This window comes from Podarcis erhardii (genome assembly GCF_964252035.2).
Source record: "Podarcis erhardii genome assembly, chromosome: 11".
Lineage (NCBI taxonomy): Eukaryota > Metazoa > Chordata > Lepidosauria > Squamata > Lacertidae > Podarcis > Podarcis erhardii.
The window spans coordinates 53,255,140-53,277,121 of NC_138501.1; the positions used below are offsets into that span (position 1 = coordinate 53,255,140).

Consider the following 21,982-nt stretch of genomic DNA (forward strand, 5'->3'; position numbering starts at 1 on the left):
AGAATGAAACTCCGGACATCCAGCACCCGCTTCTCTGCTTCTCTTGAACTCTTTGACTGTAACCCTGTACAATCTTTTTTCAAAGAGGGCCAGATTTGATGAAGTGAAGGGCCGTGAGGGCCGCCGAAACAGCCAACCCAAGTTGTTAACCTTTTTTTAGGTGGTTGAATTTGTTGAGGGTTTGTTTTTTTAGGATTTTACGCCAGGAAATAAATAAACTGCCACAGGGGCCGGATTAAACTGACCGGTGGGCTGGATTAGGCCCCCAAAATGGACTTTGGACATGCCTGATAAGCGCACGAACAAGATGTAGCGTGTGCACCATTTCATGTTTTACTGGAAAACTTTAGGTGACTGTTAACTGGTAGGCAGGGCCTTGGGGGCAAATCCCCCCTTGAATCTGACTTATGACTTCAGCAGTGAGACTACAGAGTGACAGTGTCATCATAATTTCACCATGGCAACCAGCTGCTTCATTTCCACTTACTTGAAAGGCAGGTCATTGAGTATTTTATTTATTTATTTATTTTTGTATTAAATATTTATTAAGTTTTCCATAACTGAACACGTGACCACTTTCTTTCCCTTGGAAATTGACTTGATGATCCACAGTTACCAAGCATCTAAGAATATAGAAAAGAGCATCCTGATCAGAGGTCAAGTGGGAACCTTGGCACCTCCTACTTAAGCTTTCAAGCTTTCAAGAAATATGTCTTCTTATGTCACAGATGGGTGATAGCAACCTCAATGAGCCTCTCCACCTAAATGTCAACTCTCCAAGCATTAATATAAATGCTGCCTCTCAGAAATAAAGATCTGTTCATGATCAGATGTCAAAACACAATTCCCTTCTTTTCTCTCCTATTTATTCTGGAGTAAGTCACAACTAAGCCCACTAAAGTTAATGACGCTTGACCAAGCTAAATCTTCTGTTAATGAGAAGTGAATTGGGCCATTTATTTGTGATTGAAGAAACATGGTGTGAACTTTGATGTGCTCTAGCATTGCACATTTACTCTGGATTCTTCCATTTTTATTTTGTCCTCCAAGTCCATGTGACTGAAACATCTCTTCTTCTTTTTTGCTCCTTTCTGCGATGAAGGCCCCTTTTCCCATCTTCGCCACTCCGCTTCTTCACTTATGGTGAGATGCAGAGATCATAAAAGGCAAGGTTTTAAGAAAGCGTTTATAATTAAAGTGAACAGGTGGCTCCAACTAGTATGAGCGACCGAGCAAACAAACCCACTGAGAGCTGGGATTGGTTGAATCAGATGCTGTATCCTTTTGTACCTCTTTTAATGAAGACTGCGCGTGATCTCTCTGTTGGGCTTAGCATGACACATATCCTTCTCATGTGTGTAAGTACATTTAAACTGACATCAAAAGAAAAGCCCCATATTTGTATCTAGATTATAGCAGCAAATGATGCATACATTCTTAGGAACCCCTTTCAACGTCTGTTTCAGAGATCTGGGCACATTAGGCATGGCATAGCAACACAATTCAGAATGGGTACCTAATTCATGCCTGTTATCTACTCCTGTCCACAAGGACTAACCCATCACGTTGTTGATGTAATTGTATTATACAGGTGGGTGATTATATTCTCTCTCCCCCCCCACCCCACTCCCACTCTCTCTGGACAAAGAACAACAATCTCCAAGCATTGGATATAGTCTCGCACATTTATTTTTCCATTGGGAGGAAGGAGGGGATCTAAATTTAATAAATAAATTTAAAGCATAATACATTCCCTGTTGCTTCAGGCCATAAACCCATCTAATCCAGTATCCTGTTACCACAGAGGCCAAATAAATAGGGCGTGAGTGGTACCCCCCCCCCCCCATCTTGGCATTCAAAGGCATACATTCAGAAGAGTCATGGTGGGGTTTGCTGTGGGGAGGAGCTGTTTCCTATTATCTGGTGTGCACCCTGGTGAGAATGGCTTTGTTCAATGGATGGCTCTGGAGGTTTTGGCTGGGATTACCAAGGATATCTGTTGACTCCAAACAAGGACTCTGAAGATGTTGTTGGCATGGTCTGAGCTGTTAGAGCAGCACAACTGGAGGGAGGCTGTGCACCATAATAAGTTTATAGGACACAGAATAAGGTAAACAGACTGGTATTCTTTTTCAAGTATTCTGGCCCATGGGGGCACATATATTCCCTGGTCCTGAAAGGGGTCACTGTGCCCCTGAAGGACCAGGTGCGCATCCTGGGAGTCATTTTGGACTAACAGCTGTCCATGGAGGCGCAGGTTAATTCTATGTCCAGGGCAGCTCTTTACCAGCTCCATCTGGTACACAGGATGAGACCCTCCCTGCCCGCAGACTGTCTCGCCAGAGTGGTGCATGCTCTGGTTATCTCCCGCTTGGACTACTGCAATGCGCTCTACGTGGGGCTACCTTTGAAGTTGACCCGGAAACTGCAACTAATCCAGAATGTGGCAGCTAGACTGGTGACTGGGAGCGGCCACTGAGACCACATAACACCGGCCCTGAAAGACCTACATTGGCTCCCAGGACGTTTCCAAGCACAATTCAAAGTCTTGGTGCTGACCTTTAAAGTCCCAAACTGCCTTGGCCCAGTAATCCTGAAGGAGCGTCTCCACCTCCATCGTTCAGCCCGGACACTGAGGTCCAGCACCGAGGGCCTTCTGGCGGTTCCCTCCCTGCGAGAAGCGAAGTTACAGGGAACCAGGCAGAGCGCCTTCTCGGTAGTGGCACCCGCCCTGTGGAACACCCTCCCACCAGATGTCAAGCAAATAAACAACTAACGGACTTTTAGAAGGCATTCGAAGGCAGCCCTGTTTAGGGAAGCTTTTAACATTTGATGAACCATTGTATTTTAATATTCTGCTTGAAGCCGCCCAGAGTGGCTGGGGAAACCCAGCCAGATGGGCGGGTATAAGTAAATTATTATTATTATTCCTCACGATGCAGTTTCCCACCTCATGCATTGCTGGGTTTAGCTAGCTGCAGCAATTCAGCACCAGTTCTAAGTGCAATAACCACATTCAGTGGTGAGGGGAAAAGAGAGCTCCTGGTTACGGATGGGAGCGGTTTTCTGCAAGCGAATCCCTCTTGCCTTACCTTCAGGGACCCACACCTGGGGGTCTACAAATTCCTCCACTGGGATGCTGAGCACAGGGGCTGCTGCCAGGTCTGCAGCGCAGACGATCTCCTCCGTCTCCGTCTTCCACCTGCTGAACTTGTCCTTCTCTTGGGAGAGGAAGGCCTTGTGTCCCTCCTGCTTGGTGCTGAGGTGAAGCCCCAGGCCTTGCAAGGTGAGGTGGCCTTTCCTGCTGCACACCCAGGCTTGGCGTGCCCTGTCTCCTCCGCAGGACTCCAGCTGAGTGGGCGCAAATTCCTGCGCTTCGGGGACCGTCAGGCACAGCCCGGTCTTCCAGTGGACGATGGCCCGGGTGGCGGCATCCCAGGTCCAGTGATACTGCGCAGACTGGGGCTTGCAGTCGGCCAGGCCAACCCTTCCGACTTCGTGGGACGAGGCGTGGATGCACTTTTGCAAACGGGCGTTCCTGATGAGGAAGCCATCACCTCCCGGCACTGGGGAAGAATACGATACGATACGATAATCTTTATTGTCATTGTCCCATACAGAACAACGAAATTGAAAACATCTACATTCAAAAACCAACAAACTCTGATACCCCATAATTGAATACACTATATTCCCACAGAGGCTACCTTAAAGGTAAAGGTAAAGGTAAAGGGACCCCTGACCATTAGGTCCAGTCGTGACTGACTCTGGGGTTGCGGCGCTCATCTCGCTTTACTGGCCAAGGGAGCCGGCGTACAGCTTCTGGGTCATGTGGCCAGCATGACTAAGCCGCTTCTGGCGAACCAGAGCAGCGCACGGCAACGCCGTTTACCTTCCCGCCGGAGCGGTAGCTATTTATCTACTTGCATTTTGACATGCTTTTGAACTGCTTGGTTGGCAGGAGCAGGGACCGAGCAACGGGAGCTGACCCCGTCGCGGGGATTCAAACCGCCGACCTTCTGATAGGCAAGTCCTAGGCTCTGTGGTTTAACCCACAGTGCCACCCACGTCCCAAAGACTACCTTACACTGCGTTTAAAACCAAAATTGCATTTGGATAGAAACTGTTTCTCAGGCGGCTAGTCCTAGTCTTAATAACCCTGTACCTTCTTTCAGAAGGCAGAAGCTGAAAGAGATCATTTCCGGGGTGTGCACTATCCTGCGCTATCTCTGCAGCTTTCTTATGGCACCTGACAACATAGATTTGATCCAAGGTGGGAAGAGCGCACCCAATTATTCTCTCCGTAGTCTTTACAACCCTGGACAGCATTGTTTTTTCCCTGACCGTGCAGCTCCCAAACCACACACGCAGACCATAAGTTAATACACTCTCCACAGTACAATGGTAAAATGCCATCAACAGGTCCTTGGAGAGATTATTTTTCTGGAGGATTTTCAGAAAATATAACCTCTGCTGTGCTCTCTTCATCAGGTCTTTACTGTTTTCTCCCCAGGTTAGGTCATCTCTCCATTCTATTCCCAGAAATCGAAACACCAAGACCTGTTCTACACACTTCTCCTCAATAATGAGTGGCTGAATATTCAATTTACATTTCCTAAACTCCACAATAATCTCTTTTGTTTTATTTAAGTTAAGGAGTAAGTTGTTAAGTTAAGGAGTAAGTTGTAGTCCAACAACGGCTAGGGACCCAAGTTTGAGAAACCCTGTAGGCATATTGCATCAGTTGGAAGGGGATATTATTTGGCACAGCATCTTAGAAAGCAGAGACATCACCTTGCCGACAAAGGTCCGTATAGTTAAAGCTATGGTTTTCCCAGTAGTGATGTATGGAAGTGAGAGCTGGACCATCAAGAAGGCTGATTGCCGAAGAATTGATGCTTTTGAATTCTGGTGCTGGAGGAGACTCGTGAGAGTCCCATGGACTGCAAGAAGAGCAAACCTATCAATTCTTAAGGAAATCAGCCCTGACTGCTCACTGGAAGGACAGATCCTGAAGCTGAGGCTCCAATACTTTGGCCGCCTCATGAGAAGAGAAGACTCCCTGGAAAAGACCCTGATGTTGGGAAAGATGGAGGCCACAAAGAGAAGGGGATGACAGAGGACGAGATGGTTGGACAGTGTTCTCGAAGCTACCAGCATGAGTTTGACCAAACTGCGGGAGGCAGTGGAAGACAGGAGTGCCTGGAGTGCTCTGGTCCAGGGGGTCATGAAGAGTCGGAGACGACTAAATGACTAAACAACAAGAAATTATTTGGCACCCTGCCCACTACCTCCAGGGGGGCACCCAGTGCGGACAGGGCTGGGGTGGGGAGAAGTTTGCTACAAAGCAAACAGCAAGCCCTGCAGAATTTCCTGTCCTTTGCAAGAACAATCCCTTATGTGGAGGTACCAGGGCAGGCCAAAACAATGGATCTGCACTATAAACAGAATCCAGGTTGGGGAACAGCACACAATAGATTAAAGGATTGCTTTCTTAAAGGAAACCTGATGCGTCTGATATGCATTCCTCCCAGTTTTTGGATTTAGAAGGAAAAGAGGAGCTTTTTTGTTGTTGAGGGTTGACTGAGATGATGTTTCAACCAGCCACTGAAAATGGAAGAAGACCAGGCAGAGAAAGTGGTCCCATTACATCTTCTAAAAATGATTCCATACATTGATGCCAAGAGCCTCTCCCATTGGCCATCCTGCGAGTGCATGTCTAAGGCAGCCTTTGTCAGGTGTGCGTGCAGGAGCCAGGCCCTGTGACCAATAGGACTTTGCAGGACTTGGGCCTTCCTAAGTTTGTTCTGAAGAGGCAAGGTGCGGCCACACAGGTGAGACTGATTGGCAACTCACAGCGCCTGGTGGCAAGAGCCAGGAAGGGATATAAGGTCAGCATTTCCCTTTGTCACAGCAACACGCTTCCTGCCTTGCTGTGTTTGGCTACTTGCTTCCTGATCCTTGAACCTCGGCTTCCTGACTCCTTGCTTCTTGATCCTTGGACCCCTGACTTTATGACTCCTTGCTTCTTGACCCTCGGACCCCTGACTTTGTGACTCCTTGCTTCTTGATCCTCGGACCCCTGACTTTGTGACTCCTTGCTTCTTGACCCTCGGACCCCTGACTTTATGACTCCTTGCTTCTTGACCCTCGGACCCCTGACTTTATGACTCCTTGCTTCTTGATCCTCGGACCCTTGGCTTCTTGACTTCCAGCTCTCTGACCCTCAAACTCTTGGCTTCCTGACTTCTGGCTTCTGGACTCCCATTCCAGCTCCCACCCCGCCATCATGCCCCTGGTCCCGACGTCCCCAGCTGGGACTTAAATCGCCCGTGAACCGGACCATGACAGCCTTTCCCAAGCTTGTGCCTGCCAGATGTTTGGAATATACCTCCCCTCAGCCCCAGCCAGCAGCAGAGTTGTGGTCCAAAACAGCTGCTGTTAGACAGCCCTGATAGACTCAAACTGATTTCTGGCTAATATTTTGCTAATATTTCCTTGCTGAAATATGTGCTTGCTAAAACAAGGGAAAGTAACCAAATGTAAGGCCAAACTGTTGAATGAAATTTGGGAGCGGCAGGGACATTAGTATAAAACTGGTTGCCTTGATGACAGATTCACAAAAAATAATGCACAAGGAAATGGGATCCAGCAGTGAGGTGTATGATAGGAAAGTTGAGATCAGATACCACAGGGAGTGCTGGGATACTATTGAAACATTGGAAGAAAAAGAACATCTGCATCATCTAGCATGAAGAGATAATGCTATATATATATATATGGTATATTTGTTTATCAGTGTGTTTTGTACGTTCTTAAATTCATTTTTACATGATGATTGAACAGAACAAAATAAATAAATACAGAAATTACAGAAAAAAGAGGGAGGATACTCCAGAAACATCCGAAGGGCTCCATCCATTGCAGATTCTACTACATATTATGCCAACCTGGTATGCTCCAGATGTTTTGGATGACAACTTTCTCCAGCACCTTGTAGTTCAAAACATCTGGAGAACAGACTGCATCGCTGACTACTGTGCAGGATTGAAGCTAATGCTAAGAATAACCCAGCTCTCTCCTTGCCACCCAGAAAGCACCCAACATTTGAGCAATGCTTAAAACAGTTAAATATCCCAGATTCCCCTTCCAAATTAGTAGAGCTAAAACATACGTTGGAGACAACCCAAAAGATGAGTGCTTATTTATTATTTTATCACCTTCCTGCAAGGTCCTTGAGACTGAACACAGTGGGAGATCCCATTTTGGCCTCACAACTTTCTTTTGAGGTAGGCTCCTAGCTGACAACATTTCCCTTTTTTAAAGGGAAATTCCCTTATTTCGAATAGGATTCCTCGCAAGAAAAGGGAAAAGTTGACAGCTATGGGTAGGCTACACTGAGCGCTCGTGATTTCCCTAAGGCCACCCAGTGTTTCAGGGAGGCTGAACTCACACAGATTTTAGGTGAACGCTCTCTAGTCCAACTGCAACCTCCTATTGTTTTTGTTGTGCAGGATCTCAAAAATTTAGGATGTGCAGTTTGCATATTCATGACTTGCCTAACAACATTTGTAGGTCCCAGAATTCCTGGAACAGTTTCGTTGCTCCTTTTCAAATAGCCTTCAATGGTCACCTAGCTGCACACACAGAGAGAAGGGTACATAAAAAAACCACCTCTCGTTGCCAGGAGAATCCGTTTCACAATCCAAACAAACACAGATCAGCCAGCGAAGGCGAACTGAAACACTGTCCATGCAGGGGAAGTATTTGCACGTAAAAATAATAATCTTACGGTCAAGGAGAAAAAAGGGGTGCAAAGAAGGAGCAGCGAAAGCAAACTTACCCTGCAGCCAAGGAAGAAAGAAAATCCAACTCAAGCTCAGCTTGAAAAGCTTCATTGTCTCCCAGGAGAAAGAAATTGAGGGGGGTTATAGATGGGGAGAAGAGCCTTTGCAAAGGGCAAAGTGAACTGCGAAGTTGATTTGCCTGCCTTTCATCCAAAGGGAGGAACAGGATGCGACAAAAGTCGAAGATACAATTTAAGGAAGCAAGTTCCGTCTCTCCCGGCCAGCACCCTTTAGCACCCAAGATAGCAGCACGGTGGTGATCTCAGGGGAAGTGCTGTGAGAAAGCCCATATTCGAGGAAAATCACATCCTGGCTTTCCCAGGAAAAATTGCAAAAAAGCGCCGGCCTGCTTCTCAACTAGCTCTTGCTGATGGAAGAGAAGGGAAGCTTTCGAGAAGCGCAGAGTTCTTCCTCTTCTTCAGGCAGGGTGATGGTGGGTTGCAGGAAGAAGACCACCTTCCCGCCCAGGTGGCAAGGGGTGCCCTAAAAGGATATAAAAATCTATAGCGCAGTAATTGCAGCAGCAACGTGGGGAGTGGGAAGGGAGGAGCAATAGAGCTGCTGGGCTCCGTTCTTTACAAGTTGTGATTCCTGAATAGGGACAGAGAATTCTAAAGAACTCGAGCTGTTGCTGGTGAGGTCGCTGCTGGGAACTGGAGAGGAGCCAAAACAGCCACTTCAGCCCACAAAGGAGAAGGGGAGGCCCCTGAACTCCCAGATTAGGACGTTCCCTTTTGCTGCGGATCCTCTGTTCACACTTAGAAAGCCTGTGGCGTTTGCACGAGAACTTACGAAGCTGCCCGTATTGAAGTGTGGTGTGCTGGTCCCGGGGGGGGGGGGAGGTTATCGTGAGGTGTGGTCAGAGTCCGGTCCTGGGTCGAGGGTCTGGAGACTGTCCACCAAGGGTGAAGCAGGGTCCAAAGCAAGAAGCCGGGGGTGGTCAGGAACTCTGGAAGAACAGGTCTGGGTGCTGGCAGAAACAGGTTTCCAGCGAAGTTCTGGGCACCACAGTTCAAGAAGGACACTGACAAACTGGAACGGGTCCAGAGGAGGGCAACCAAAATGGTCAAAGGCCTGGAAATGATGCCTTATGAGGAACGGCTAAGGGAGCTGGGCATGTTTAGCCTGGAGAAGAGGAGGTTAAGGGGTGATATGATAGCCATGTTCAAATATATAAAAGGATGTCACATAGAGGAGGGAGAAAGGTTGTTTTCTGCTGCTCCAGAGAAGCGGACACGGAGCAATGGTTCCAAACCACAAGAAAAAAGATTCCACCTAAACATTAGGAAGAACTTCCTGACAGTAAGAGCTGTTCGCCAGTGGAATTTGCTGCCAAGGAGTGTGGTGGAGTCTCCTTCTTTGGAGGTCTTTAAGCAGAGGCTTGACAACCATATGTCAGGAGTGCTCTGATGGTGTTTCCTGCTTGGCAGGGGGTTGGACTCGATGGCCCTTGTGGTCTCTTCCAACTCTATGATTCTAGGATTCTATGCTCCTGCAACCTGGGACTGGGCTGACTGACCTTTATCTCCTCTGGGGCCTAGGGCTGTCCCGGCCCACAGGTGACCTGCCTCTCCTGGCCTGGAGGCGAGCCCTCCTACTGCGGGAACTTAGTTCCCTCCGCCTCTCTGCCCTGAGCCTCTGCAGCTCAGGAGAGGCTGGAGGGTTACTGGACCCAGAGGCAGCCTCACTTTCCCTGACAGGGCTGAGAGAGGAGCACCTGCAGGCAATGGGTCCTCCATCACCTCCGGAGCCAGAGTGGATTCACCTGGTGCCTGCTCCTGAGGATCCGGCACAGGTGCGGGCCCTTCAGATTCAAGGCCCTGCCCTGGCTCAGCCGGCCCTGGAGGCGGGGACTCCTGTGCAGGCTGGGATTCCTCCGGATCAGCCTCTGAATCAGATTCTCAGGCCATCACATGTGGGTTCCCACGAGGCAAGACACAGTGATAACAGCAAGAACCTTTATTGAACTACAGTGGTATCTCTGGATGTGAACGGGATCCATTCCGGAGCCCCGTTCGCATCTAGAAGCGAATGCAACCTGCGCCTGCGTGTCTGCGCCTGTGCAGGCCGCAATTCACCGCTTCTGTGCATGCCCGTGACGTCATATTGACCGTCTGCGCGAGCGGCGAAACCCGGAAGTCATGCACTCCGTTACTTCTGGGTCGCCGCAGCGCGCAACCTGAAAATACATATCCCGAAGCTACATCAACCTGAGGTATGACTGTACATAACTGGGAAAACAGGGGCAAAGCAACTGCTTATATACATCTCTGAAAGCCTGGGCCACTCCCACTCCCAGCATGATTGGTTAGCTAAACTTCCAAGCTGCGAATCACTACTCACGAGTTCAAGGGCCAATGGCAGAGGCTCGAATCCTGAAGTGTTCTGTGATTGGACACCCTGTATCGAATCAGAACAAAGGAGCTCCATACCCAAGCTCAGGCAAACACAGACCACTGAATACATAACACTTATTCCAGGGGCCCATCCAGGCTGGTCCTTAGGGCTATCGCTTTGCTGCAGAAGATCCCGAGATCAATCCTTGGTGGCAGGGCTGGGAAGTTCACCCTGCCTGAAACCCCTGCTGCCGGCCAGTGTAGACAATACTGAGCAAGATGGCTTCCTCTCCATGTTCCTGTTGGAATCAGACCTGTATTCAGAATAATGAGGACTAGAATCTTAGCTCATTTTTAAAGGAAAGGGCCATAGTGCAGAGGAAGAGCATAGCACAAATATGTACACACTTTCCACTTACAAATGCCTTTTCATGTGTATCTTTTGGTTTGGAAAACTGCGAGAAGTGCCATGTTTCAGTTTGTGTGTTGCAAATTAAGTAGGTTCACATTAAACCTCGAACCAAATATATCCTCCATTGCTAGCTGCAGCTGTAGGAAAATAGGAAATATACTGAGAAACTCTTTCCCCCAATGCAGAAAGCGAGACTTTTGAAAGATCCTTTGCTTTATTCCTCAGCGTCCTTGTATTGATCTCCCTGCACCTGCCTTTGGCTAGATGTGCTCTTTTTGCTGCAGAATGAAAGACGTTCTTTCCATTTATTAACTTTTTATATTAATATTCTGGTAGTGAATAGTGTAAATTAGATCAGAGCTGTGGCATCATGAAACCACAAGCGGGGATTCCAGGAGGAAACTTTGGGTCCTTCAAAACAGTCCATTTTCATGAGATCTGCCCTCCCCATGCATGCAAGGTTTTTTGGGGGGTTTTTTTCCACCTTTCACACACCATTATTGTCATCAGTAATGTATTTTTACCTCCCTCACTTAATCTCGATTTACCCTTTCCAGTGGAAATCCAGTAAGTTAAAGAAACTGTGGTTCCAACAACCCATTTGAAATGAAAATGGGGGAGGATGAGGAGATTTCACCCCTCCCATATCCAAAAATCTCCTGATGTCTCTGCTGATTCTCCAGAGAGGAGGGGCAGTGTTCTGCTCTCTACATATTCTGCTCCAGCACCACATCAAAGAGTCAGTCAGTCAGTCAGTCAGTGTGTCGGAGAGAGAGAGACTGAGTGTTACAGATTGTGTGTAGAGATAAGGTTGCTGCTAAGAGCAGCTGCAGACACTCAGTGCAGCATTCATTTATGCTTAGACCTCATTAAGCTCTGTATATAGTTGTATAATAGTTGTAGATAGAATAAAGAAGATATTCTACAGAGCTGCTCTCTGAGTCGTTTATGCTCTGCTAGACTCTGCTGTGCGATGACTGTCTTCTTGTTGGAGTGAATCCGGTGCTCACAACTCTAAGCTGTGAGTCCACAGCACTTTGACCTGTTTCTGTGCAGAAGGTGGTCTCTGGAAGTGCTACCCAGCTCGCCTAGCCCAGTCGGGGCTGAAGTGGATGAGTCCAGTTGGTGGCACTGGCTCAAGGGCGATGCTGACAGCAATATCTCAGCAGCCGGCATCCAGCAAGTATTCAACACCTGTCTGGAAGCATCCTTTATCGAGGAAGATGTTTTTATGCTCCTCAAATGTCTCCAGGCCATTTTTTCCCTCTGCAGTTTTTATTGGGAACCATCAAAATGTCTCTCAGAATAAAGAGTTTCCTTGAAATTCAGTGGGAGCTACAGACACTTGCAAACATGTCCTTTGCCCCGGGTGTGTGTGTGGGGGGGGCAGGGCGCAGTGTCATTTTCTGCAACTGGCGTTTCTTCTCTCTTTTGTAGCAAAATTCCAGAAACAAGGGCAAGGAGATACCCCAGAAGTTTAAAAAGCACGGGGGGGGGGGGGAGAATCATCCTTCTCACAGAGGCAAATTAATTTGTACGGTGGTACCTTGGTTATTGTGGGAGAGCTGTGGGTTAAACCACAGAGCCTAGGACTTGCCATTCCGAAGGTCGGCGGTTCGAATCCCCGCGATGGGCTGAGCTCCCGTTGCTCGGTCCCTGCTCCTGCCAACCTAGCAGTTCGAAATCACATCAAGGTGCAAGTAGATGAATAGGTACCGCTCTGGAGGGAAGGTAAACGGTGTTTCCGTGCGCTGCTCTGGTTCGCCAGAAGTGGTTTAGTCATGCTGGCCACATGACCCGGAAGCTGTACGCCGGCTCCCTTGGCCAGTAAAGCGAGATGAGCGCCGCAACCCCAGAGTCGGCCACGACTGGACCTAATGGTCAGGGGTCCCTTTACCTTTACCTTGGTTCTCAAACTTACGTAATCCATTCCGGAAGTCCTTTCCAAAACCAAAGCATTCCAAACCCAAGGTCCGCTTTCCCATAGAAAGTAATGCAAAATGAATGGAACCTCTACTCAAGACCACAATCCGTTCCAGAGGCCCGTCCTTATGGCAAAACGGTCACTGGCAGAGGCGCCATTGTGCACAGGCCTGGGCGGCAATTGGCCGTTTCTGCACATGCGTGAACGGCGGCAAACCCGCCGGTTACTTCTGGGTTTGCCATGGTCGCAACTTGGAACATCTGCGAGTGGAGGCGGTTGTAAGTAGAGGTTCTACTGCAATCCATTCCAGACTTTTAAAAACCCCTAAAACAGAAATTTAACATGAATTTTATTCTCTAACGAGACCATTGATCCATAAAATGAAAGCAATAATCAATGTACTGTACTATAAAATAAATAAGACAGTATTGTAGGTGATAAAGATTAAAATTAATTTCCCCCCCTCTTACCTGCACTGATTATAGTCATTGTTTGGATGGGGAGCTTTTATCCATTTCCACAGTCGCACAATCAACCAATCAGCTGAACTGGGTTTCACACAGTCACAAAAACAAATTAACTGAAAAAGCTCAAAAACGAAAACGCTAAATAAATAGCAAAAGCAAAAGCGCCAAACTTAATCCATTCCGGAAATCTGTTTGACTTCCGAAATGTTCAAAAACCAAGGTGCAGCTTCTGATTGGTGCAGGAAACAATAGCCGACAGTCACTTCGGACATTCGGCTTCCGAAAAACGTTCAAAAACTGGAACACTTTCTTCCAGGTTTTTGGCGTTTGAGAACCAAGGCATTTGAGAACCAAGGTACCACTGTATAGGTTTCTTAAAACATAGTGGAGTCACAGAGCAGAGTTAAAAAGCAAGGGAGGACCTCTCCTCTCAAAAAACTATTGAATAAAAGAAGGGGGGAAATTAAACTGGATACAAATGATAAAACCAAAGATTAGCCTTTGTGGATCAGGGCAAAAGTGCACCCAGTCTCACTTTCTATCCCAAGATGCTGAAATAGTTGGGCCATTGGCTGGATTCAGCAGGCAGTTCCTTAGGAGTGCTTCCTTCTGACTGACCTGTGTTATAAATTCAGCAGGTTGCCTTCAGACCAAGGCTGCAGTCCTATCCTATGTAAAATTATTAAGGACTTACACGCTTCGGCACAGTGGATTTTACCTGTCAGTAGATATGCCCAAGGGATCCAGGTGGCTCTGTTGGTTAAACCACAGAGCCTAGGACTTGCCGATCAGAAGGTCGGCGGTTCGAATCCCTGTGATGGGGTGAGCTCCCGTTGCTCGGTCCATGCTCCTGCCAACCTAGCAGTTCAAAAGCACAATCAAAGTGCAAGTAGATAAATAGGTACCGCTCCGGCGGGAAGGTAAACGGTGTTTCCGTGCGCTGCTATGGTTCGCCAGAAGCGGCTTAGTCATGCTGGCCACATGACCCGGAAGCTGTACGCCGGCTCCCTCGGCCAATAAAGCGAGATGAGCGCCTCAACCCCAGAGTCAGCCACGACTGGACCTAATGGGCAGGGGTCCCTTTACCTTTACCTAGATATGCCCAGGATTGCACTCAAACTTCCTTGTGCTCGATTCTCATTGAAATCAACGAGACTTGACTTTTCCGCACTGATTTATATGGGGCCAAATTCCAAGCCATTTCCTGGATCCAGCCCAATATATTTAAACGCACAACCGCAAACCAGCATTAACTATGCTGCGTGTTGTGCAAGCAAGCAGACTCTTCCAATTTTGCACGAGGAGATGGATTTCCACCCGGCTGCTCCAACTGTCAAGTCAGAACCTACTTTGCAACACAGAATTTGCAGAAGGGTTCCAGCCTTTTATTCCCCTTGCAGAAAATTTAGATTGAAATTCACGGAGCTTGATAAACTTTCATCTTGTACATCAAGAGTTTACGTTGGTGGCTTCATGCAGCCTTCACTCCTTTAATATAATTTGCTTTTCCTCCGTTGCCACCTTCAGGAGCCAAGTTCAATTGCAGCCGGAAAACTTCAGAAACTTTTGTGACCAGGTGGTACAATTTGTGCTCTGGTTGTTATCCAACCTATTAATTGAGCATTCATCTCAGTTTGCTCACACAAAGTATACATGGAGGTTAGATTATATCTGGTCTTTATTTAGCGTTCATTCTTATTTGTTTTCAGGTCGGCGAGCATTCTTTCTGCATTCACCCTGATTTGCTTGTGGGGAATTTACCAGACTTTTTGCAGCTTGGAAATTGACACAGTAACGCACTGAGAAATGTAAAATGCACAAATGACTAATAGGAAGGCAGGTAACCACTGTGCAAGCAAATCAGGATGAAGGCTCATTAGCATAGCTGTCAACGTTTCCTTTTTTTTTAAGGGAAATTCCCTTATTCCGAATAGGATTATTTCTTGCAAGAAAAGAGAAAAGTTGACAGCTATGCTCATTAGGGTGAATGCTCAACCTAGGGGCCTCAAAAGTCTGCTTTTAAAAAATAAAAAAGTGGATTTGTTGTGCTAGGGCAACAGAGCATTTTATCATAGAATAATAGACTAGATTAGTTGCAAGGGCATCTGAGGGTCATCTAGTCCAACCCCCTGCAACGCAGGAATCTCAACTAAAGCATCCATGACAGATGGCCATCCAACCTCTGATTAAAAACCTCCAAGGATCTTTTAATCAATTTTATTAAAGGTTTTCAACCTAATATAAAATTGAAACTAAATTAAAGAGATTTTTTAAAATATATATATCAGAAAATACATTTATTATTATTATTATTATTATTATTATTATTATTATTATTATTATTACCCCACCCATCTGGCTGGGCTTTCCATATAACAATCCTCATGTGATCCTCATAAAACACAAAATTATAAATATATCTATGTAGCACTCAGTCAGCATTTTCTCTTAATCTTCACACATACAGAATAATAATAATAATAATAATAATAATAATAATAATAATAATAATAATAATAATAATTTATTTATATCCCGCCCTCCCCAGCCGAAGCTGGGCTCAGAGCAGCTAACAATAAAAGTAACACAGCATTCAAAAATCAATTCATTTTAAAAGTTTAATCTTCCCACCTCCCACCTTCCTCTTTCTCAGTCTCCCACCCTGAGAAGACCCACTCTGGCCTGGCTCTCATACCAGCCCCTTCCTCTTCTCTCTGTTAGCTTCTTGGACGTATCTTCATTTATCACAAATATAACTCTTCAGTGTGTTAAGGCATGCATCTAGAAATACAACTAGAGAGCCACCAAAGATCACCCAAGAAACCCAATCCAAGAGAAAAGAAAGGACGGTCACTCCAAATCTTCAGAGTCAGTCATGAAGCTGAACTGCCGCAGAGAAAATTATTGCCGGGGCAGGGAGTGGCGACCCTAAGACATCTCAAGGGCAGCTAGCAAGGTATGAGATGCAGCCGCCAGAGGACTCCCCTGCCATCGGAGAGAACGGCAGCCTGCTCCTGGGACCTTTGCACACAGCTGTAGGTCTTTGCATCGCCTGGTTTCCTATTCCTGGGGCCTCTTGTTCCAAAGCAATTCCTTTGCTCCCTCTCCCCACCCAGAAAGAAAAACCTGGCTGAGGCTTCGCAGGGAGTTGTGCCATCTCTCACTTGCGTAATAACCTTCCTCGGTCAGCTGATCGCCTCATCGAGAGTCGAGGAAAGCAGCAGGATGCTGGCTCCAGCAGAGGTTGCAGCAGCAGAGAAGTCTTGCTCCCGGTAACCAGGATTAATTTATTAGGCTCATTTATTAGCCTGGCTGAGATGTGTTTTGTCGCTGCATTCTGAAGGGTAGTGATCTCCATTCCTGGATACAGCAAGGGAGAGAGAGGGCAGAGCTGTTTTTAAACACAGTCTTTATAAAGCTGAGAAAAACACTCGCCACCACGAGGGCCAAGCAACCACTGGCCACAGCTATTAGATCTGTGATATTATGGAAGCTCAGTTGTCCCGTCGCCAAGGAAAAGGAGAGAAGCGTCAGAGGGAAGATGGTTCCGTGACAAAACCAATTCTCCATTCCTCTCTGGAGTCTCAGACATCCCGGCAGAGTTATCTTGGAAGAGCTGCGCTGCTGGCAACAGGACTCGTCATAGCTGTGGTCGTGGGTCTGCATTGCTACACGGTTCCTCCTACGAAGGCAGAGAGGGTAAAGGTGAAGCAGGTGGACCTGTGGCAGGGAGGCTTCACCATTGGAAACCGGGATGGAGAAGTGGTCTTCAGGATGGCCTTCCAATCAGGCGTCCTTGACCTGGAGTCTTGTTCTAAGGAAAGGGGAGTTTTAAGCTGTACGGGTACGGAAAGGGGGGTGTTCAGTTTCCTCATCCAGACTGTCAAACCCAACGAGGCGATGACGTGCTACATCATCCGCTGGGAAGAGTTTGATGCAGACTCTGCAGTGGAACACAAAATGTTCTGGGGGGACGCCCATTGGTATGGAGGCTACGAGATGAACAGACAGCAATGGCCAATCAGTCTACCTGGAAGCCAAGAACCTGCGCCATTTGTGACTAGTGATGTCTATTCTTTCAGGAAGAGCTTTGGGGGCGTCTTGGAGAGGTATTGGTTGTCCTCCAAAGCAGCTGCCGTCAAGATAAGTGACTCTGTGCCCTTCCACCTTGGGTTCAATGCTTCGGAAAGGTCCCTCATATTCCAAGCCAGGTATAAAGATTCTCCATATGAGCCGTTGAACGAGCCCTTCCCACAGTTGAGTTACCATGTCTGCATAGGTTCAGACATTACCTCTGTCCACCGGTACATGGCCCAGGTCCATTTCAGGAAACCTTTGAAGGTGCCTTCAGAAAGGATGTTCCAGTTTCCAATCTGGTCAACGTGGGCCATGTACAAGAAGGAGATTAACCAAGAGAAAGTTCTGGGATTTGCACAGATGATTAAAAAGTACGGTTTCAAATACAGCCACATTGAAATTGATGACATGTACTCACAGAATTATGGTGATTTTGACTTTGACCCTTCGAAGTTCCCTCAGGCGACAGATATGTTCGAAAAGCTTAAGAAAGATGGCTTCAACGTCACCATCTGGATACACCCTTTTGTACATAAAAGTTCCCCAAACTTTGAGGTGGGAATAGAGAAGAAGCTTTTTGTCACGGAAGCACAAGGGACACTCCCTGCCATGGTTGTGTGGTGGAACGGTGTGGGCGCCATATTGGATTTCACCAACCCTTCGGCTAGAAAATGGTTCCAGAGACACCTGAGGCAACTCCGCACTAAGTACGGCATCTCTTCCTTCAAGTTTGATGCCGGTGAGACATGCTACCTTCCCAAACAATTCCATACTTTCCATACCTTGGCAGATCCCAGCATTTGGTCCCGGCATTATGCGGAAATGGCCATTCCATTTCACGAGCTTGCAGAAGTCCGAGTCGGCTACCGATCCCAGCACATCTCTTGTTTTGTTCGTATCATTGACCGGGACTCAATTTGTGGGTATGAACTTGGGCTGAAGTCCTTGATACCTACGGTGCTGACCATTGGCCTCCTGGGATACCCTTTTGTACTGCCCGATATGATTGGCGGGAATTTTCTCCCTAACAAAACGGAAGGTGCTGTTGACATCCCAGATCGGGAGCTCTACATCCGATGGCTAGAGCTGTCGGCCTTCATGCCGTCCATGCAGTTCTCCATCCCACCGTGGCTTTACGACAGAGAGGTCATAGACATCGCCCTGAAGTTCACCAGACTCCATGAGTCTTTGGTTGCCCCCCTCTTGCTGGAGCTGGCCGGGGAGATCACCGACACTGGGGACCCCATCATCCGGCCCATCTGGTGGATTTCTCCCCACGATGAGGCTGCACACAAGATTGATTCCCAGTTCCTGATTGGGGACACCCTGATGGTGGCCCCCGTCTTGGAGATGGGCAAGCAAGAGCGAGACATTTACATCCCAGCTGGCAAATGGCGCAGCTACAAAGGGGAGCTCTTTGAAAAGACACCCCTTCTTCTTAAGGACTACTCTGTCCCTTTCGACGAAGCGCCTTATTTTGTTTTGAATTCTTAAGTTGCCTTGGGGCTAGGGAAGGGCCTTGGAGCGACCTTGTCTCTAGCCCTCAAGGTGACTTTGACTTAATCAGTTTATCTTAAAAGAAAAGCTCTTTCTTCACAGAGAGAGATTTTTTTTTTTAATGCTAATGTATTCTCGTTCACAGACCTCATCTGGCTTTTAGTTCTGCTGAATCTGTGCAGCTCGCAATCTTTTTATCTCACTCTTCCAGGATGGCGAAGGGCTGTTATCTCCCATGTTGCAGAAGGCGAAAGTCAGGACCAGGTTAACTCACTAACGGTTTGTGAGTATGGAGGGAGGCTTTCGATATCACGGTCCAATTCTACACACAGATGTGCGCGCGCACACTGCAACGGGGGTCCTTTGGAATGATTCTCCACAGAGGACCGTGCAGTGAAAACATCACAGAAAATAGATACGGGCATTGCAGAGAAAGTTCTGTGAATTGGGCGCTTCTCGATAGTCAAAGCAATTTCTGTTGTGAGCTGCAAAAGCAGGGGGTTTCCTACGCCAAAAATTATACAAATTATGCATCGTGGAATTTTTGTCTTTCAGAAGAAATTAAGCATGCACTTTTGCACAATAATTTGCACCACTAGATGGAACTGAGGGCTCGTTCTGTTCTGCTTGTGCCATGAGGTTTTCCCCTTTCCTACTCTTTAGCAATAGATCAGAACAAATGTCAATCCAGGAAAAACCTGAATTGCCTCCCCCCCCCCAAGCCCGGTGGATGATGATGATGATGATAATAATTCATTATTTATACTCCGCTCATCTGGCTGGGTTTCTCCAGCCACTCTGGGTGGCTCCCAACAGATTAAAAACAGAATAAAACTTCAAACATTAAAAACTTCCCTAAACTGGGCTGCCTTCAGATGTCTTCTAAAAGTCAGATAGTTGTTTATTTCCCTGACATCTGCTGGGAGGACGTTCCACAGGGTGGGCGCCACTACCGAGAAGGCCCTCTGCCTGGTTCCCTGTAACCTTGCTTCTCACAGGGAGGGAACCGCCAGAAGGCCCTTGGAGCTGGACCTTAGTATCCGGGTAGAATGATGGGGGTGGAGACGCTCCTTCAGGTTTACTGGACAGAGGCCGTTTAGGGCTTTAAAGGTCAGCACCAACACTTTGAATTGTGCTCGGAAACGTCCTGGGAGCCAATGTAGGTCTTTCAGGACAAGAGAGTGTTTTGCAGAATTCAGAAGAATATAGCAAGGGCTGAGGTGGAGCCAAGCGATGGTTGCGGTTAAGTCTTGGGCTGGATAGTCGGCACAAGAGGCAGGAAGCGATGGGGCTTTGCATTACCTGCCGCTTGGCAAGAATAAATAAGGCTTTAGTAGTGTATGGTGAACCTGCAGCCCTCTAAGTATTGTTGGATTATGACTCCTGTCACCACCCCTGACCATTGGGCATGCTGGCAGGGGCTGATGGGTTTGAGTTCGACAAGGACTTTGCACATTCTCCATCCTTGCCTTAAGTGTCCTTTGGCTGCTGAGACACTGGAAACCCTGCCTGGCCAACTGCAAAATGTTCTCAATGAGGTCTAGAAGCTTTTTCCTTTAAACTGAGCAACGCTGATGTCTGTGTCAGGGCCTGTATTTAATGGTCCAAGGGTTGGACAAATAGAGGCGTATCTACTAGAAAGAAAGAGAAAAAGGGCCAACACAAATACAAAGTCACTGCATGAGCGGCATGTTGACAGACATGGCTTGAAGGTAATGCTATTGCAAACAGGACAGAGGGCAGGGCCATAGAAAGAGTTTTCTTGCTTTCCTGCGTGTAACAACCAAACCAAACCAGTCTGGCCTGCTGTGCAGTAGCTGCCTATGTTTCTGTTATCAGGGAATGTATCAAGATACAATAATAAAGTAAATAACTTACGGCAGAAAGGATTTCATTGCATAGTTTTACCTACAACAAATTCATGTTACAAGTTCGACCAATTCATGGAGGGGAGGGCTATTGATGGCTACTGGCCAGGATGGAATATATTTAAAAAATATAAAAAATTGTCCAGTAGCACCTTAGAGACGAACTAAGTTTGTTCTTGGTATGAGCTTTCATGTGCATGCACACTTCTTCAGATACACTGAAACAGAAGTCACCAGACCTTTATATATAGTGAGAGGGTGGGGAGGGGTATTACTCAGAAGGGTGGTGGGAATGGGTGATTGGCTGAAAGGTGTGGTAAATCTGTTGACTGTTAACAACTGCAATTGGTCTTACAGGAAAAAGCAAGGGATGTGATGGCCAAAAATAGCTTTATCATGTATAATGAGATAATAATCCAATGTCTCTATTCAGACCAGGTCTCTCCATGGTTTTAAGTCTGGTTGTTGTTGTTTAGTCGTGTCCACCTCTTTGTGACCTCCTGGACCAGAGCACACCAGGCACTCCTGTCTTCCACTGCCTCCTGCAGTTTGGTCAAACTCATGCTGGTCGCTTCTAGAACACTGTCCAACCATCTCGTCCTCTGTCGCCCCCTTCTCCTTGTGCCCTCCATCTTTCCCAACAATCAAAAATGGTTTCAGGTCGGTCTTCCTGTGCTGATCTATGTACATGGTTGGTTGGTACATTTATGAACATTTAACATATACCTAAGACCTCAAACTTCTTATAACACCTGCAGCCACTGTGAGAATAGGATGCTGGCCTGTTCTTATAACTGCAGTAAAATGCTATTGTTTTGTTTTGTTTTTTAATGAAATAAAGGTATATAAATATTTAGTATATATAAATACATTAAAATGTATCGGACCAGCCATGTTGGGGATGGAAGTTCCAAACAGGTGGGAACCTCAACTTACTCGATCTCATAATGAGGAGAATTCTCCCTTTTTCTCTGTACTAGAGATAGAGAGTAAGAAGTCGATGCAAACACATCATTTTAAAAAGTGGTGGGTTGTTTTCTTAAATAACTGAAGACAGAGTGTTCTTTCTGCCATCTTCCCATTGGCTCTGAGGAGCTTCATTCTTTGTCTCGGAGGGTGAGAAGTGTGTGGGGTGTGTGTGGGAAGAACAGCGAAGTCTATTTCTAGTTTGAAGAGCAGATTGGAAGCACAACAAGACTTTCACACAATGCTAGCCATCCTGGTTCTCCCATCTGGAAGTTTGTCTGCTCCATTCTCAGACTGCAAGCGGCAGCAAGATGATTGACGTAAATGTCAGCTGAAGGCCCAGTCCCCTTGTTGCCAGCTTATTGCGTAAGCCCCACTGTCATGAAGGGGGAGCTTTGCATTCGGGCATTGTTGGGGGTACCCATATTTCAAGTTCCGAAGGGGGTCCAATCATCATCTTGCTGCTGCATTAATGTCCACAAATCTGTCCAAATAATGTTCATAATTCTATCCTATCTTATCTTGCTGTTTCCCACATCTCATTTGTTATTTTCGTATAATTTTTCCTTTCTCTTTGCAACCTCTTCT

At 46.9% G+C, this 21,982-nt stretch overlaps 1 protein-coding gene and 1 pseudogene across 4 annotated transcripts in view; one reads left to right on the forward strand and one right to left on the reverse strand.

Annotated features, from left to right (window-relative positions):
• LOC309352803 (uncharacterized protein) overlaps positions 1 to 8,672 on the reverse strand; it is a 30,840-nt gene extending 22,168 nt beyond the window's left edge. Inside the window, exons 1-2 of one of the 2 annotated variants that reach the window (XM_081881644.1) lie at positions 7,844 to 8,672; positions 3,093 to 3,566 (exon numbers count right to left, since the gene is read on the reverse strand). In XM_081881644.1, coding sequence (XP_081737770.1) covers positions 3,093 to 3,566; positions 7,844 to 7,898 — 529 coding nt within the window. In that variant the 5' untranslated portion in view covers positions 7,899 to 8,672. The remainder of the gene's footprint in view (positions 1 to 3,092; positions 3,567 to 7,843) is intronic. The other variant, XM_081881645.1, reaches the window with a different exon arrangement.
• Positions 8,673 to 15,569: 6,897 nt separating this feature from the next.
• Positions 15,570 to 18,912, forward strand: LOC309352729 (myogenesis-regulating glycosidase pseudogene; annotated as a pseudogene). 2 transcript variants are annotated; one of them, XR_014161555.1, is made up of 2 exons: positions 15,570 to 18,611; positions 18,706 to 18,912. The product of XR_014161555.1 is annotated as a myogenesis-regulating glycosidase pseudogene (transcript). The 2 variants fall into 2 exon arrangements; XR_014161556.1 differs by having other exon boundaries at positions 18,772 to 18,902.
• Positions 18,913 to 21,982: the final 3,070 nt, after the last annotated feature.